Source organism: Anopheles coustani, chromosome 3 (genome assembly GCF_943734705.1).
Source record: "Anopheles coustani chromosome 3, idAnoCousDA_361_x.2, whole genome shotgun sequence".
NCBI classification, from domain to species: Eukaryota; Metazoa; Arthropoda; class Insecta; order Diptera; family Culicidae; genus Anopheles; species Anopheles coustani.
The window spans coordinates 37,616,821-37,632,874 of NC_071288.1; the positions used below are offsets into that span (position 1 = coordinate 37,616,821).

A 16,054-nucleotide genomic window follows, 5' to 3' on the forward strand; every position below is an offset into this window, starting at 1 on the left:
CGAGTTGAAAAATGTTTGCACCGGAGAGGCATTCGGTTGCAGTAAATGACGATCAAATGGGCAGATTGAAATCGATTCTTTGTTTTATGGCAACGTCATAGGATCGATAAACGATTCCAAGCAAACTTTTTAACCTCAGCCGTTTTTGCCCCAGCTGTTCCATGAAACGATGAAAAGGGTTTCATTTGGAGAAGAGTTTAAGGTAAAAAAAGAACAATATATTTGTAAAACTTCTGTTGAAAACATGTCACAGGGAATATGAAAAAATTAAAGAAAATATAGTGGGAAAAAGTTGCAAGCATTTTTTGTAAAGATTATGACATACAGGGTGTATAAACGAACCCTGAAACGCATTGAACATTGAAACAATTAACAAGCTAATTTAATTTTAAAGTAAATGATTTCTATGTTTAGGAAATTTATTTATGTAATAAGAATTGTATGGTAGTATACGCAATAAAAGCCACAACATTACGATTCAACAATGTTTTGCTTTATATTGCAGCGAATACAGGACTTTATGCACACTACGTGTTCAACACTTTAGACAAGGAACATACAGGCATTCTTAGTTTTGAGGTAAACACAAAATCTAAGATTATAAATGGGACCAGGGATAATTTTACCTTCTCGCTTCAACACACAGAACTTTGTGCAGGGCCTTTCGATACTCTCGCGGGGTACGCTCGAGGAGAAACTGTGCTGGACCTTCTCGCTGTACGACATCAACCACGACGGGAAGATCACGCGCGAAGAAATGACGGACATCGTGACGGCCATCTACGAGCTGATGGGAGCCCGCGACGACGGAGGCACCGACGAGGTGAACATCAAGAGCAAAGTGGACAACATCTTTCAGGTGAGTCGACCCCGTCCGGGCAGAAAGATACAGTGTGCAAAGCCTAACGAAAACGTATGATTTCACCCGAATCAGAAAATGGATACCAACGGCGACGGAGTGATAACGATCGAAGAGTTCCTGGACTGCTGCCGGAAGGATCAGCTCATCTCGAGCTCGATGGGCGTGTTCGACTCGACCATATGACCTCTGGAGAAGTTCCACTCGCTGCCGGACTACGTGCTCGAGCGGCGGGGTAGCGACGGCGGAGAAGACTCGGAGGCGGACACCCCGGACCGGAAGGGGGACAGCAGCAACGGCAACTCCAACGAGAGCAGCTTGCAAACGGCAAGTAAGTACGCGGAGCGGGAGGGTGGTGGGGGAGGGAAAGGGGTAGGCGGATCTACCAATTCGGTAACAACACCAAACGGTTGTCCGCCGTAATGTAATTAATCGTGTAATAAGTTTTTGTTTAATTATTTCTAAATCGGACGCTAGGGCCTATTAATGCGTGGAATAAATTTCTGTTGTACAGAATTACGTTTTTTTAACAAATTGGTTGTTTGTTTCATTTCGGTTTCGTCTCGGTCAACCCTCGTTGTAATGAAAGATATTACGTATAAGGTAGTTTTATTTGTTAAGCGTGTTGAGGTCTGTATGTTCCAAAATTGGCTAACCGTAAACATAAGCTTGGTTAACTAAATTTTTTAAACTATTGATATCATTACCTTACACTATCAGGACTTATTATTTTGTCCTGTAATATTAGCCAAAAACTAACAAATTGTACGAACCTGAGACTTAAAGAATTATCATACTTTTTTATATCAGACGCTTTGCTAAATTCGTATAAATGTAAAAATGAATGCCTTCTTTAGAAAGATAACATTCGATTATGTGAGATTTTTAGTGCTTACGTACTGTTTCATAAAAAAACCTAATTCGTTTGTACGCATGAAGACATTTTCTAACAATATATTGAGTTATAGGAGTGTGCACTCAAATTCTTATGGTACAGTTTTTTTCTGCTATTTGTTGATAATTTCCTGTAAAAACCCTTGTAGTGTACTTCACAATTTAAATTATTGTTTGATTATTTGTTTGTAAAAAAAGTTTAACTGTTCCTCATGACTTCAAATCATAATTTTTTTTAAACTTTATGTTACTAGAACGTTGTATAACTAGAAAAACAGTGTTATTTTATCTTAAATCTAAAATTAATATTCTAATAAAAAACGATACGATTAATTGAAACATTTCAATGTATTTTGTTAGTATACAAAATACAACAGTGATACTCTTGTGTCTCATTTCTATAGCACAAAATTACAAATAAGTTGTTGATTTACAAAAGTCAATTTCAAAAGACGTAGATCATGGGATTCTAGTATATGTAACTAAGTGATCAATTTCAAAATAAAATTAGTGCTTCAGTTCATTTGAAGAGCATTATTAGTTTTGCATAATTTTTACAACTGATTTTCATTAACATATGGAACTTTACGGTGGTGTCTGACAGTCTTTATTTTAGAAGTCTTTATCGTTAGAGGTTGGTGTCGGAAAAAAATCTAATTTTGAACTAACAAACTAACTGTAATTTTAGAGATCTCCATCCTTTGAACACGTTTTATTTGCAACGCAACAACTTCCAGCAGCCAAACCCCTTTGATATAGAGGGAACCGGCTTTGATACTTTTTTTTTACAAAACAATTTTAATTTATGAGTAATGTTTCCTTCCAGTTTCCCTTTGCACACTGATATGAATAAGTGAAACAGTGATTATCCATCGCTGTCGGTTGTGGTGTTACCAAAACCCGCAGCGAAGCCAAAAGCAAACCATCCCATCGGTTGCTTTTGGCCAGCAGAGCTCTTGCGAAGGAGGCGAAGCTTTGGCTTGAGCTCCGTAGCGCTTGGATACGGATTTAGATTTCACTGAAATTTCATGGCTTTTTCTACCGCTTCTTTTCCCACCATCGTTTGCGCAACATTGTTGGTCGGCTCCCTATCGGTCCCCGGCCGGATGCGGACACAGTACTGAAATCCGACACATCGAACGGCCCGACAACGACCGCCGCCAGCAAGGGTCGCCCTGGAACGGGAAAGATTGCCACCGCCACCGGAAGCGCAAAAACGCAAACACCACCGAAAGCCGGCACTACTAGTGCTGGTTCGTGCTCGAACGTGCCCACCACTACCGGCACGCCAGCTACAACCGCCACAACCACCAGCAACCCTTCGAAGGCACCTCGAGCATCCCGCACGGCCAAACAATCGATAGTGGCTAACGGGCGGGCGAAGACGAGCGTCGCTCGACATCACAACCACTACCACCACCACCACCATCATCACCTCCCCCAGCAGCATCAGCAGCAGCCGGGTCAGCCTTCGGCAGCCATCTCGGCCTTCGCAGCAACGCCGCAGCAGCAGAGTCAACCGTCGCTCAAGCACTACCACATTCCGCTGCAAGACACCTACCAGGCCTCGCAGCAACCCCTGCAGCCACTGCAGCTGACCACGCTGCGGCTCGGCCAGAGCTCGTTCTATGCACCACCTCCACCGCCTCCGCCACCCCCACCGCCACCAGCGACCCAACACTCAACAGCACCCGGACTGCCGGTCGCGTCGGCGTGTCACCCTCCACAGACGCTCTCGCTCGTCCTCCCACCGTGCAACGGCGGAACGTCCTACCTGGGCCAGCTGTCCGTGTCCCCCTCGACGACATCTTCCCACCAGTGCCACCTGCACCATCACTACCACCCGCAACCGGCCGGTCGGATTGCGGTGATTTCCTCGCCAATGTCTCCACCCGGTTCGTGCTGTGGCGCCGGCCCCGGTGGCCATCCGCGACCGACCGAGCTGAACTGCTGCCAGGGTGCGCAGGCGACACCCAAGCCGGACATTCCGACGCCCACGCTGGTGAAGGTGAAGGCTTGGTATACGGTGACCAAGCAGGGCCTGTCCTACTGAGATACGGCGACGTAGATCGGTACCGGCGGTGGATCGGGCCGACGGTTCTCTGGTCGTTCGACAACGGATTGTGGAACGCGGCATAAAAAAGAAAACTGTTAAAAAGAAGATTATATTTTCGCGACATGTAGGCAACTTTCTTGAACGTTTATTAATGGGTAAGATTAACGATTACGGATGGCTCCCTAGCAAATGATCATTTGTGCTGATCTTCCACGAACACGGAATCATATATTTTGGAATATGGTTTGGTTTAAAAGACATGTAGCTACATATTACAATCGCCACACACTAATTAACCGAGAACCCTTTTTTTAGTCTGCTCAAAATTTTTCACTGCTTCCTTCCTTTACTCTGAGTATTTCAACGATATTTTTGAGTTGAAATTCCCCTCATATCACTCTATCGCGGTGTGTTACACCCATAGAAGTCCTTCAAGTTAGGAAAAAGAAGAGGATGCTTGTGCTGAAGAAAACTTGTCTGGATGATGCTAAAAAACATTTCAAGTTGCTTTTTGTTCAATTTGTCTGGAGCCCTTTTTATTAAAATATTGCATATGGTTATATTCCTTTTTCCGGTGTTTAAAAAACCTGTACTTATATTTTGTTGTATATGATTTGAAATCAAATATACTTTGAATGGTGTTGCATGTAATACAAAGTTATTTGAAAAATGCGAGAAACAAAATTTGAAAGCGTGCACCAATTGTAATCTTGTGACAGAGCGGTTATCTACTTCATTGTAGTGTCTTCTGTTGTTTATATATTCTTTTCTAGGTTACAAATTTACTGACTCATGTAGTAAGTGGCTTTAGAAAACTAAATTCAACCATGTTTTCTCTGCTTCTTGATTCTCCTTACGAATTCAAGTCCGATATAAATTTTCCAATCAACAGCATAAAACATTTGTACCGGTTAGAGAATTAATCGGAAGACCGAAACAACTACAGGACTCACCGAGGCAGAGATCCTCTTGTATCTTGCAACCCACAAACCGACAAACAGGAACACATTTCATCGCAAATGTAATGAAACAGCAACAAAAAATTGCAATACGTGTGTAGAACGAACTTAGAGGAGATTGCAAATCTCACCGAATTAGCTTATACATATTGGAGGTTCCTTCGCACACCGAAGGACCTCGAGGCAAACATTGGAACCAACGGTCATATCTAGTCGATCGCAGTAGGCCGGGACGGTAGGGTAACGATTGTACCATTTTTATAGTGAACGCAGATGTTTTCACGTTTTTTATTTCACACCCCGTACTAAACCAATCAGTTCCTCAAAGGGTCATATGCTAGCAGCGTTATAAGTGGGTGAAAGGAAAAGTTCAAGTGAAACAAAACCAAGATATTCTAAATCGTTGAAACATAGTCTTTTCGCAGCGCATGAAGCAAATCGACAAAGAAGCAACGGCAATGGCGTTAAAAAAAACAGAGAGATGGATAGAGAGATAGAGAGAGAGAGAGAGTGAGCGAGGTGGAGAGAGCTAGATGTTAAAGTTCCCACAAGTCCACTTATGTGCCTTCCTGATTTTGACTCCTAATTGTAGGTTTAACACGATCTGTTACGATAGAGTACATTAGCCAAAACTGGTGGCTGAGAAATCGAAAAACACGCAAAAATCAAACTGAACGCAAACGTCCCCGAGCAGTCTGGTCACAATACAGCGTCCAGTTAACTTAACTCTCGCTGCCAAGGGATAATTTTTCTCGGGGTTTCTATGAATATCGAGGAGAAAGAAAATCAAAAATCTAGTTTCCTGCTCCCAAGTGTGACTTTACCTACACCCGGAGTTTATTGTTACGTACTTGTTGACAAGCTCTAGAAAATAATTCTCTGGACCACCAGTGTCTAGGCGTCGAATGCAGTTAAATTTTCCTTGTTCCGCATCCACATTTTCCGTTACCGGACACATGCTGGAGGATCCCGATAGGAATGGAGCGAAGAAAAAACCCCAGTTCTTACCATAAGAAAGAAAGCGTCATGTATAGAATATTTTGCTGGATTTGAACGAACCGCATATGAAATGTTAGAAGAAATAAACCATAATTCGTGGTACACACGTAAACATCAACTATCGTCACCATTCGTCAGGTTAAAGGCGTTCCCGTTCTGCCGACACGGGCCAAACGAAGGGGTCACATTTCCCAAGGAACGCAGAGAAAAGAAAGATTTCAAAACCAATACAACTTTTGCTATCTCGAGGGACTCAAAACGATCAAATAAGTAAACACTATACCTAGGTGATAATAATAATAATACGTGGAATGCAAATAATAAAAAAATAAAAATGCAAAATAAAGCCATAGTTCAAATAGGTAGAGGAAGGGAGCATTTCAAACGCATACCCACGCGAAACAATAAATAGCAGAATTTAAAAAAAAACGTTTTCCGATAATTCAATGTTTGTACGAGATACATTAAAAAGAACCCGAACACGTTCAGAGCCGTTAACATTTCTTCCATTATATTTGAAAAAGGGCATGGCGCGCAAATGTTACTGGATCATAGATTATTTGTATTTGCGTATATAGAGTGTTACATATTTGAGAACGAGGCAAAAATTAATATCAGCAAACATTCAATCCAAACCTAACCGAACGATAATTTGGAAATAATAGACCAGGGCTTAGATGAGCACTGTACTGTGCATGGATTGTCCGGGCACACGTACAGCAGGACTATAGGAAGCGTGTTGATGTGAAAATATCTCCCAAACCCATTTAACTCGTTTCTGGTTACCGTAAGTGTCTAGTGAACAGCAAATATTACATGGAACAGAGCTACAAAGTTGGGGTTAAAATAGACGTTACGAAAAGCATTGCGCTATCAAACATTGCGACGCCAATAATATTGACCTCGGCCCCCGAAAGCGAACGCGTAAACCTTTCGTAGCAAGTGTAATACTGTTAAAACGAGACAATTTAACCTAAAAGAATATATATCTATATAAAAAAATGAACAAAAAAAATCGTTCTAGGTGTTGACATTTATTCGAATCCTGTAGTGTGGCTAGAGCGGTGAAAATGTTAACTACAAACAAACAAAAAACCAAATCCGTTAGTGCGTGAAGATAAACCGTTTATACTTAAAAACAAAAATCTCAAACTCCAACGTATTCAACGATGGTGGCGTTGGTAGCAAATCGAAAATACCTAAGGCAAAACTAAAGCAACGATATCATAGTGTCTAATTGTTGATCTAGATGTATAATTTGTATGGGTGTAGATTATTATTGCCGTGGGTCGGGTAGAGAATACAAGACAACAACTCGCGACGAAAAACGGATAGATTTGAGGAATTAGGAAATGAAAACAAATGAACCTAACAATAACATAATCGTAAGGATTTCTTTAATGGATCTTGTTCAGCAGCGATTCAAAGAAGGCTCTCTTCTGGAAAGCACCCGAATTCCTAGGGGTTGAATGAAATGCAACAATGCTACTTTTTCCCGAATGATCCCTCCCTAAAGCTCCCCCGTCTCATTCTGAATGTATTCCCTAAAAGAAGGTGATTAAGTGTAAACGAAGCAAAACAAACCGCCCTCGAACGATCACTTCTGATAAAGCGGTAGAAACTAGAACCATCAACATGATACGGTGATGTGCGTTCTTTTTGTAAAACTTTGTAGGTGTGATGTAAAATAAAGGAAGAAGAAAAAAACACAAACTGGTCGACGGTTGAACCGGTAAAGGGAAAGCAACGAATGGCGTATGGGGCCGGTAAGCAGGATTTAAAATAAAAATGTACGTGAAATATCCAGGATTTTACCTAAATGCGGCATTGAATGTGGACTCAAGAATACTTTATTCAACATGGATGAAATCATTGTTGGCAGTGACAAAAAAAAAAAGCGAAACATGTGTTGAAGCATTCTTCCTAATGAAATGAATCAAAATATCGTTCTTAATAAATCCTGATGTGTATATTTGTTAGAAATGCTGTGTTTTATTCGCTCCCCTTGCGCCACACATGTCATCGGTTGCCGAAGAAGAAAAGAAGGGGATACATTACGATCACACGCTCGGTCACTTTTCGTTGGTAAACTTAGCTTAATCAGTAAGCTCAATAATTCTTTTATTTCTTAACATACTATCAGCAAATATATCCGTTTCAAACTATCACTATTCACATGCCTTCCGTGAGAAAGTGCACTTTGCTTTTTGAGTCACGGTCGCGTCTACCGGCGTTGAATTATCCAGTTTTGGGTAATTTTCCATACCGTATGAAACATAAAAAGGCTAATTCATCGGATTTAGTGACTCAAACGTCACGCATATTTGAATGGGGACGTGTGTGGGTGAAATGAAATATTGAAAGGGCACACTTGGATGGGCAAATTATATGCGACGATAGTGAAAACAATTGTAAAAGGCATCTACGGTCTAGCGAAGTGAGTGATACTTATGGTTACAAAAAAAAAGGATCGAAGCATTTACAGAAATCAAACAATGAACGATTAGATTTAGAAAACTAATATTCGAATAGGCACCATATATGAACCAACGATACGTGTGGCGGAAAGTACAGACGGTGACCTTTGCAAGACCTCTGCTCCTCCAGCTCGATTGTTAGACACTGTGTTGCACAGCTTGAACGGACGGAACAACCATTATCAGCACTAAAGGAATGTAGAATTAACTGTAAACCAGTCCAGCTACGACGGCACACACATTCAGAACGTGCACCTCTCTCCAACGAAACCCTAGAACTTCAATAGCTTACGGTGTGTGTAGTAGTTTTAGAAAAGAAATTTCCTTTTCTTTTTCTTCTCCTTAATCGCACTGCTTTCCGTTTCATCGGCATCCTATCAAGTGAAATAGATTGGAAAACCAAACATACACATTAGATACAGTCACTAATATACCACAAACAACGGCTATCTCTACATGCCTTTTCCGAGTCGATTTTCTTCGATTTGGACAGCTTCTTTGCTTCCTTGAGCTTTTTCTTTTCCTTTTTCGAGAGCTTCGTGGAGGAGTCGCGCTTTTCCGCATCGGTCAGCGGCAGGGTGGCCGACGTGTTTGCGGATGATTCTTTCTTGCTGCTGCCATGCTTGGACTGCTGGCTAGCGGCACGTTCTTCAATGCTCTGCTTAATTGACTAAAAAGGAGAGCAAGCAAGTATTATAAACACGGTTTTAAGCACCGTTCGAAAGGAGGAACTGATCGCCTACCAAGTCTTCTTCGGCCTCCCGGATTCGATCCATCTCCAAGCATTCGACAACTTCGTTCCGGAGTTGGACAATCTATAAAAAAAGTGTAATATCAATCGCAGATTAGGAAACACATTTAACCAATGTATTTACAAATTCCATTTGACATACTTCAACTAAACGCGCGATCAATGCCTCTTCCTTTTCCTTGTCCGAATCGGTTTTGTTCCGTTCCGGCTGAGCCATCAGTAGCCGGATTTCGTACTCCAAATCAGCCTGTTCCTGTTCCAACCGATGCATGCGTCGTCTGAGGAAGGAAAACCAAGAAAAAAGAAGGATAGGTGAAAATATCGTTCCACAAGAAGAACGGGTTGCGTACGTACAAGTACATCAACTCGGCTTGGCGACGAAACAGCTCGTTCTTTTCGTTCACTAGCTCGAACAGCTGCATGATCAGATCTTCCACCTCCTTCGAGTTTGTCTGCAGCCGAATGTCGAGATCGACATCGGCCTCGACCCCCTCGCACCGCTCCCGGATCATCTTCTCCAGCACGATGCCCTGCTTCTCCAGGCCCTGCTGCTGGGTTTCGATGATCTGTAGCTCCTGGTGGATCTCCTTCAGGGGAAGCATTTTGATCGGCTTTCGCTCCGGCAGTGGTGCCGCGATCAGCATTGGCAACGCGGGTGCCGGCCCTTTGCGCCGTTTCCACTTGCCCTGGGACGATTTGTTCGCCAGAATGGAGAGGCTTCCGAAACTTCCGTTAGCTCCGCCACTGCTGCCTTCGCTAATCGGCGAGCTCTGGGATTGGCGATTGCGGTTTTGCGCTTCCTTGTTGTCCTTCATCTTCTCCCACTGTCGCTCGCTGCTGGTGGCGGCGTTGTGCACTGGCGATTCCGAACTGGCGTCCTCGTCCAGCACCAGCGGCACAATGGTTCGCCGGTAGACGACCGATTCGTTACTCGGGGCTCGGCTCACCGGATCGGATGGATCGTGCTCGTCGGCCATTAGGCTGGCATCGAGCGTAAGTAACCGTTGGCTTGGTACCCGCGTCAGACCCCCACTTGCGGAAGTAGCACTAACGCCCAGGGAGCCTGGCGAGGATTGCTTCGGGGTCGATGATGATGATGGTGGTGGTGCTGGTGCCAGCCGCTTCTTACGTGGTGTCGTTAGAGTTCCACTACCGCTGGTATTGGAGAGGTTCTCCGTAGACGTTTTATCAGCACCGGATGGCACCACGACTAGAGCAGGCTTCGGTGAAGATGCTCCTCCACTCGGTGGTACGGGCACGTCCGGTGCCTTACCCTTCTTGCGCCTCGGCACAACCATCGACGAAGGACCGCTCTCTAAGCTGGACGCAAGCGAAACGTTCGAACTGCTCAACCGACTGCTCGACATGAGCGAGTTATCGAGCGAGCTGACGGAATCGTTGTACGCGTGCGCTTTCCTTGGCGTCGGCACCGGCGTTCGGCGTGGAGAGGGCTTTGAAACCACCGGCACGATTGCCGGTTCCTCTTGCTCGTCGTCGTCTTCCTCGCCGAACGGATTCGCCGGCACTGCACTCGAAGCGGTTGTTTTTACCTTCGGTGGAGGTGGCCGCGGTGGTTTCGATGAGGGCGATTGAGGCGTATCATCATCGTCATCGTCACTGCCGAAAGGATTTGTGCTGATGTGGCGTGCCGTAGGAACAGGTTTCGACGGTGTTGTATTCTGTACTCCCGTTAGCTTTCCGCTGGGTGCATCATCCTCTTCGTCGTCATTTCCAAACGGATTCAGATCGGATGGATACTGCTCTTCATCGGCCGTAGGACTCTGTATCACTGGCCTCTTTTCATTATCATCATTATCTTCATCAGTCTGTTTTTTCGGTTCAATCACCACCGCCGGTTTGACACTCTTCTCATCCTTAGGCACTTCGGATTCCGCCGGCTTGCTGCTTTCCACAGGTTCTTCTACCGATTCCAATTTCAACTTGTTACTCGTTTCAAGTTCTTCAGGCACCTGTTTAAGGTTAGTATTTAATACAGAATCATCAGGCAACACCTGGGTTTCGCTAGTGATCGGTTCGTTTGTCGAATCCTTCGGTTCGGTACTTGTCACAGATTCGTGGCTGGGCAAAAGATTAGGATCAGTACTTTCCTTTCCTTCAGGCACAATAGATTCAGTCACACTTGCTGGAACCGAGTCCAACACCGGTGGCGTAGGAGACGATTGTTTCTCTTCCTCAATAATCGCTTCGGTACATTTACGATCATCTTTAACAGTCTCTAGTGAGATCTCGGTCGTTGGTTGAATAACGGTATTTGTGTTTATTGTGTCATCTAATGTTTCATCACTTTCCAGGCTGGAGTCCTTTAGCTTTTCTGTCTCCGGCAGTTCTACCGATGTCTCGGATTGTTTTCTAATGTCAGCCGGAACTAGCACGACGTTGGTTGCCTCCGTCAAACTCTCTTCAATGGACTCGGAAGGTTGAATTTCTTCGGAAGGGTGGTCTTTGATCTCGTACACCGCAGAAGGAACCTGCGTGTTGCTACTTGCGGAGGTTATTACATTCTCTAATCCTAACTCATTTGAAATAGACTTCTCGGAAATGTCCTCCCGGCCAGCAGTGTCGTCGAGGCCTTGAACAAGTTTCTCAAACTCATCCTCCACGTCGACCGTCGGATCTTCCGGTTCAGTGGAAGCGGCGGACGTTATTGGCTGCTTATCTACGCTATTCTGTTTCGGCGGTGGCAATACCGGAAGATCCGGCGGTTTGTCTTGCTCCTCCTGTTCGTCATTTCCAAGCGTTTGCTTCAAAAAGCTGCTCATTCTCGACTTCCGTTCCAGGTTGGACGTTTTCTCCTCATCGCTAAGCGGTGCCGACTCAAAGAACGAGATCCGATCGAGCAGCTTACTGCTACGTACGACGGTTCGCGGCAGGCCGGTCGAAACCACCGGAACTCCACCAGGGTCGGCGCCGCCACCAATCGACGAGTGGGTGCTGCTCTCGGACGAGGCAGACGATTCGCGCCGCTTCGCCAGCTGAAGCTCCTCATCCGGGCAGGTTTCGCAGCAGTACTCGCCGTCCGTTTCCGTCTCGTAGAAACTGCCAACCGTTAGCTGGGTTCCGCAACGGGCACACTTCAGGCATGATCGGTGGTAGCTCTTCTCGCCGAAGCTAATCCGTTCTGCCAGGAAGATGGGATTACTACAACGGTTGCAGGTTGCGCGCTTGGGTACGCCCACGAATGCTGGTATGCTGGCCATCTGCGGATTAGTGGAAAGCGATGCGGTTAGTGTTAGTGGTTGGTAGATCCGAAACCGCGCGAAATTAGTACTAAAAGAAAGCTTTCGTTTCACTGAACAGGTTGAGGCTATTAGGGGTTATTAGGGGTTATCATGAAATCGTCGTTTCGTTTTAGCGGTCGCTAAAGGTGCTCATTTGTTCATTTCAGTCGCTAAAAGTTCATTATAATGAACAAATGAGAACCCTTAGCGACGAATGAGCGCCTTTAGCGACCGCTAAAACGAAACGACGATTTCATGATAACCCCTATTAGAAGACAGTCGGGATTAAAATATTATGTTTCTGGGGTTAGAATCGATTCCAAAGGATAAATGCAGCATGGTAAATTAGTTTAAAAATTGCTTGGATTCTCCAATCAATTATTTAAAAATCAAGACATCCCGAGTCAAAACGAAAACAACAGACATACACTGATAAGAAGCATTGAAAATAATGAAACATACAAAAATTAGGTAGGTAATACAAGACATGGTATGGCAGGGAAGCAAGCAAACGAAAAAAAATACGCCCAAACGCGGGAAAGCAATATGGCGATGAAAATTAGCAGCGATTAATTGTCGCTAATCGTGCGTTAGCGTGTCTACAGCGGAGAGGGCCGGCGGTAAATCAGCTCAATTCAACCGGACCAATACAGATTACTGTTATTTTGGATGTTTTTTTTCTATCTTCTCATTCATTTCGCACCAATGGAAAGCGGCGTCGGGAAAAGTCGATCAAAGCTACGGTGGGTGGATTGAATACGATCGTTTTAGTTATGGTTGCCACTTTCGTGCAGCGGTGTGAAAACGGTGTACCTAGGCTACGAATAAAAACGGCTGTCGTCGCACGGTGATATTACCTGGCTTTTGAGATTCCGGCCGCCTAGCAGCAACCAGCAACCAGTCCAATTCCGCTGCTTTCTCTACGCTTTTCGGTCGTCGCGGCCCAGTGATTCGTCGACCGACGGTATTTAGCCGTGCGTATCTACGCGATGCCCGGATCGCTTTCGATCGTCTCTTTGGGTCAATTAAATTGTGCCCAAGAAAACGAAGCCAGCGGAGTAGGATGATGTTCTATGGTAGTGTTTTCAATATGTTCCTTGATGGTTAGAAGCACTTGTGCCACATCCAACAGTGGTAAACGGTACAAGTAGTAGTGGGGTTCTGTTCGTACTGATGATAATGGTATACTTCGAACACTCTTATTTCTAAATTACACACAATTCTAGCGCAAAAAAAAAACGAGTAACTATCGAGTAACGAGTAACTACAAACGTGGAGATTTATGCTCAGTTTTGGTATTGATTCTTATCGATTTGTTCGAACGGCTCCCGGATCGCTCTCGACGTCGAAGAGATTCTGATTTCAATACTTCTGATGTGTTTTTTGTGGATGAGATTTGTTTAAATTACTATCTTAAGTGATCACCCCTTTTCTTTACTGCTTCATGGCCGTCGGATGAGAATGACATTCGATTTTTCTTCCTCCGTATTATTCGGAACACCTTTCCGGGGTGGGATGTTCCCGTTGTTCTCCGGTCAATCTTTCTCGCACGTGACGCCTATGTCCACCACGTAGGCTTAATTCTTATGCTCGGTTTGTGCTGTCGTTCTTAGGTTTTTTTGGTTTTCTTTCCACACTTTTTCATTTGCTCCTTTCAAAATTGTTCGCTGTGTTTCCACCAGAGAATCCCGCCGCTTCCTCGCAGCGATAGTATGGGGGGGGGCCCAGCAGCTTGCCCCCGCGTTCTCTAGCAGAAGATCTCCGGCTTATACTGTCCGACTATGTCCAGGCTGTTGTTTTCCTCCTGCGGGATGGTACCCACCCAGTGGTGGCGTGCGCGATCGATGCAAAACATGTGTGTATCCAACGGAATGCGGATTGAGCAATTAAAAGCGATGTCGTAGTGCACGGATAAAGATCGCCAGCAGATATGAAACATATACGGGGGAAAGAGGGAAGAGAATGAAAGAGTGGAAAAGAAAGAAAGAAATAGAAAACACACGGTGAGCAAATGCTTATTCCTTATCGCAACCACAACAGCATTCCCCAGAAACGAACGCATCATCAACATTGCGAGAAACGAGAACACAACAGGTTGAGGGGGTTAGTTGTTAGTGGCAGCCCTTTGGTTCGAATTAGTTGTGTGATTAGTCACCCTGGTGCATACTTGTTGTGCATGTGCGTTCAATTAATTGCCCGCAGATGAACCCTTTCCACTTATCAGTTGTTTCACTATCATCACGAGCTCACCACACCACATCTTTAACTTATAAACCTATTTTTGTCACCCTGACGGCCAGTGTCACCCGGATGCTGAGTGGACAGAGACTAACTCTGCGGCCAGAGCGTACAATCTCGACCGAGCGGAGACGCAGCCATTTAGCTGAACGGTAATTTTTCTCACTCTCAGATGAAACGCTTATCGCGAACCGATGATTCAGGTGTGTTGATGTGTATGTTTAACGTGGCCTGAGGGAAGGACAGAAATTAGGGCGAGGGAGCTGCTGTAGAGAGCCGGCTGTGAGAGGGAAACGCCGGGTGGGTTGATGTTTACCAGTTCAATATTTGCCTAAGCTAAGTTCCACGTTTCAACATGGTTGTGCATCGCCTTCCGGGTTGCATAGGAAGGTTGCAGAGCTAGTGAAAATTTAAACATATGTCAGCTCGCGAGGCAATGTGTGTGGATGTGTGTAAATATTCAAAGTTGTTTGCACAAAGCACGACGACGACAACGTCGATGAACTTTGCCGTCCCTGTATGGTTCCATCAGCTGCCAGTTTCTCAATGGAGCATAACAAATTGGTAAAGAACAGTAACCAAAACTATGGTTATTTAAACGAAAAATATGGCTCTGATCAGTTCAGGTGGTAATTCTAAATATGTCTTGACAGTATAACCTAACAACGTAACAATATTAAACCAATTTAAATTATTTACATAATCAGCCATAATTTGGCTATTATTAGGGGTTATCATGAAATCGTCGTTTCGTTTTAGCGGTCGCTAAAGGTGCTCATTTGTTCATTTCAGTCGCTAAAAGTTCATTATAATGAACAAATGAGCACCCTTAGCGACGAATGAGCGCCTTTAGCGACCGCTAAAACGAAACGACGATTTCATGATAACCCCTATTATTTTGAATGGACTTTCTTGTTACAGATGGAATCTGCTGTAAACTAACACATTTAACACTTGAACTACCGGACCAGTCATTTTGATTGGTCACGTACTTTAGCAATCACATTTATTTCTTAAGGTTGAACAATTCTAATGTTGATGCATGACTTTCACACATCCAACTTAATTTTTATGTATTCCAACATAACATTTTCTTTTTAATATTGAAAATAAATCGCGGTAAAGTTTCGGTAAACAGTAAACATCGCGGTAGCTTTGGTGTTAAGGAACAGCGCTGTTTGCTAACGTATTTGTTCTAGGTGATAGAAATCGCATGTGTTATTTAAAAACGGCGATCTGTTTATTCGGTGCAGAGCCAGATCAATCTATTGCGGGCCCAGAGAGGTGGAATAAACGGGGGCCCTCCAAATAGTTCCATGTGCTTTTAATGGTTCTATGCCAATGCCCACAGTTGGAAATATTTGTTGTATAACAGCTTGTATGATAAATATTTGCAGCATTGAATTTTCTACCAATGCTAACACTTGTTTCTCTAAATACGATCCTTCGTGTTATTTTTCATTTTTCATCTATCTCCTGTGCATGTGTTATAACAAATGTTAGTTGATCTACAGGGGAAATATCGTGAGAAGAATCTAAAATAAGACTTTAGTTTGTAGGCGCTCTGATTTCTTTAGCAATT

At 44.1% G+C, this 16,054-nt stretch overlaps 4 protein-coding genes across 5 annotated transcripts in view; 3 read left to right on the top strand and 1 right to left on the bottom strand.

Moving 5' to 3' along the window:
• Positions 1 to 1,152, top strand: part of LOC131272248 (Kv channel-interacting protein 4-like) — a 52,483-nt gene extending 51,331 nt beyond the window's left edge. Inside the window, exons 4-6 of the mRNA XM_058273915.1 lie at positions 506 to 579; positions 647 to 859; positions 935 to 1,152. Of these exons, the coding sequence (XP_058129898.1) occupies positions 506 to 579; positions 647 to 859; positions 935 to 1,045 (398 nt within the window). The 3' untranslated portion in view covers positions 1,046 to 1,152. The remainder of the gene's footprint in view (positions 1 to 505; positions 580 to 646; positions 860 to 934) is intronic.
• Positions 1 to 16,054, top strand: part of LOC131272249 (lysophospholipase-like protein 1) — a 186,943-nt gene that overhangs the window by 162,845 nt on the left and 8,044 nt on the right. The window lies entirely within an intron of this gene.
• LOC131260412 (IQ motif and SEC7 domain-containing protein 2-like) lies at positions 1,442 to 3,893 on the top strand. Its single transcript, XM_058262126.1, has 2 exons — positions 1,442 to 1,462; positions 2,766 to 3,893. Exons 1-2 carry the CDS (start codon positions 1,442 to 1,444, stop codon positions 3,804 to 3,806), a joined length of 1,062 nt encoding a protein of 353 aa, XP_058118109.1. The 3' UTR covers positions 3,807 to 3,893.
• Positions 8,256 to 16,054, bottom strand: part of LOC131272239 (MICAL-like protein 1) — a 42,153-nt gene continuing 34,354 nt past the window's right edge. The window contains exons 1-6 of one of the 2 annotated variants that reach the window (XM_058273906.1): positions 13,092 to 13,954; positions 9,350 to 12,213; positions 9,138 to 9,273; positions 8,988 to 9,059; positions 8,705 to 8,914; positions 8,256 to 8,618 (exon numbers count right to left, since the gene is read on the bottom strand). In XM_058273906.1, the coding sequence (XP_058129889.1) occupies positions 8,553 to 8,618; positions 8,705 to 8,914; positions 8,988 to 9,059; positions 9,138 to 9,273; positions 9,350 to 12,213 (3,348 nt within the window). In that variant the 5' untranslated portion in view covers positions 13,092 to 13,954 and the 3' untranslated portion in view covers positions 8,256 to 8,552. Of the gene's footprint in view, positions 8,619 to 8,704; positions 8,915 to 8,987; positions 9,060 to 9,137; positions 9,274 to 9,349; positions 12,214 to 13,091; positions 13,955 to 16,054 lie in introns of those variants that run through there. The other variant, XM_058273905.1, reaches the window with a different exon arrangement.

Excerpts from the sequence above, each read along its gene's own strand:
- LOC131260412 (XM_058262126.1), top strand. The coding sequence starts at position 1,442 with ATGAAAGATATTACGTATAAG. Across the intron at positions 1,463-2,765 it reads TGAAAGATATTACGTATAAG|ATTTCACTGAAATTTCATGG; the intron begins GTAGTTTTATTT and ends ATACGGATTTAG.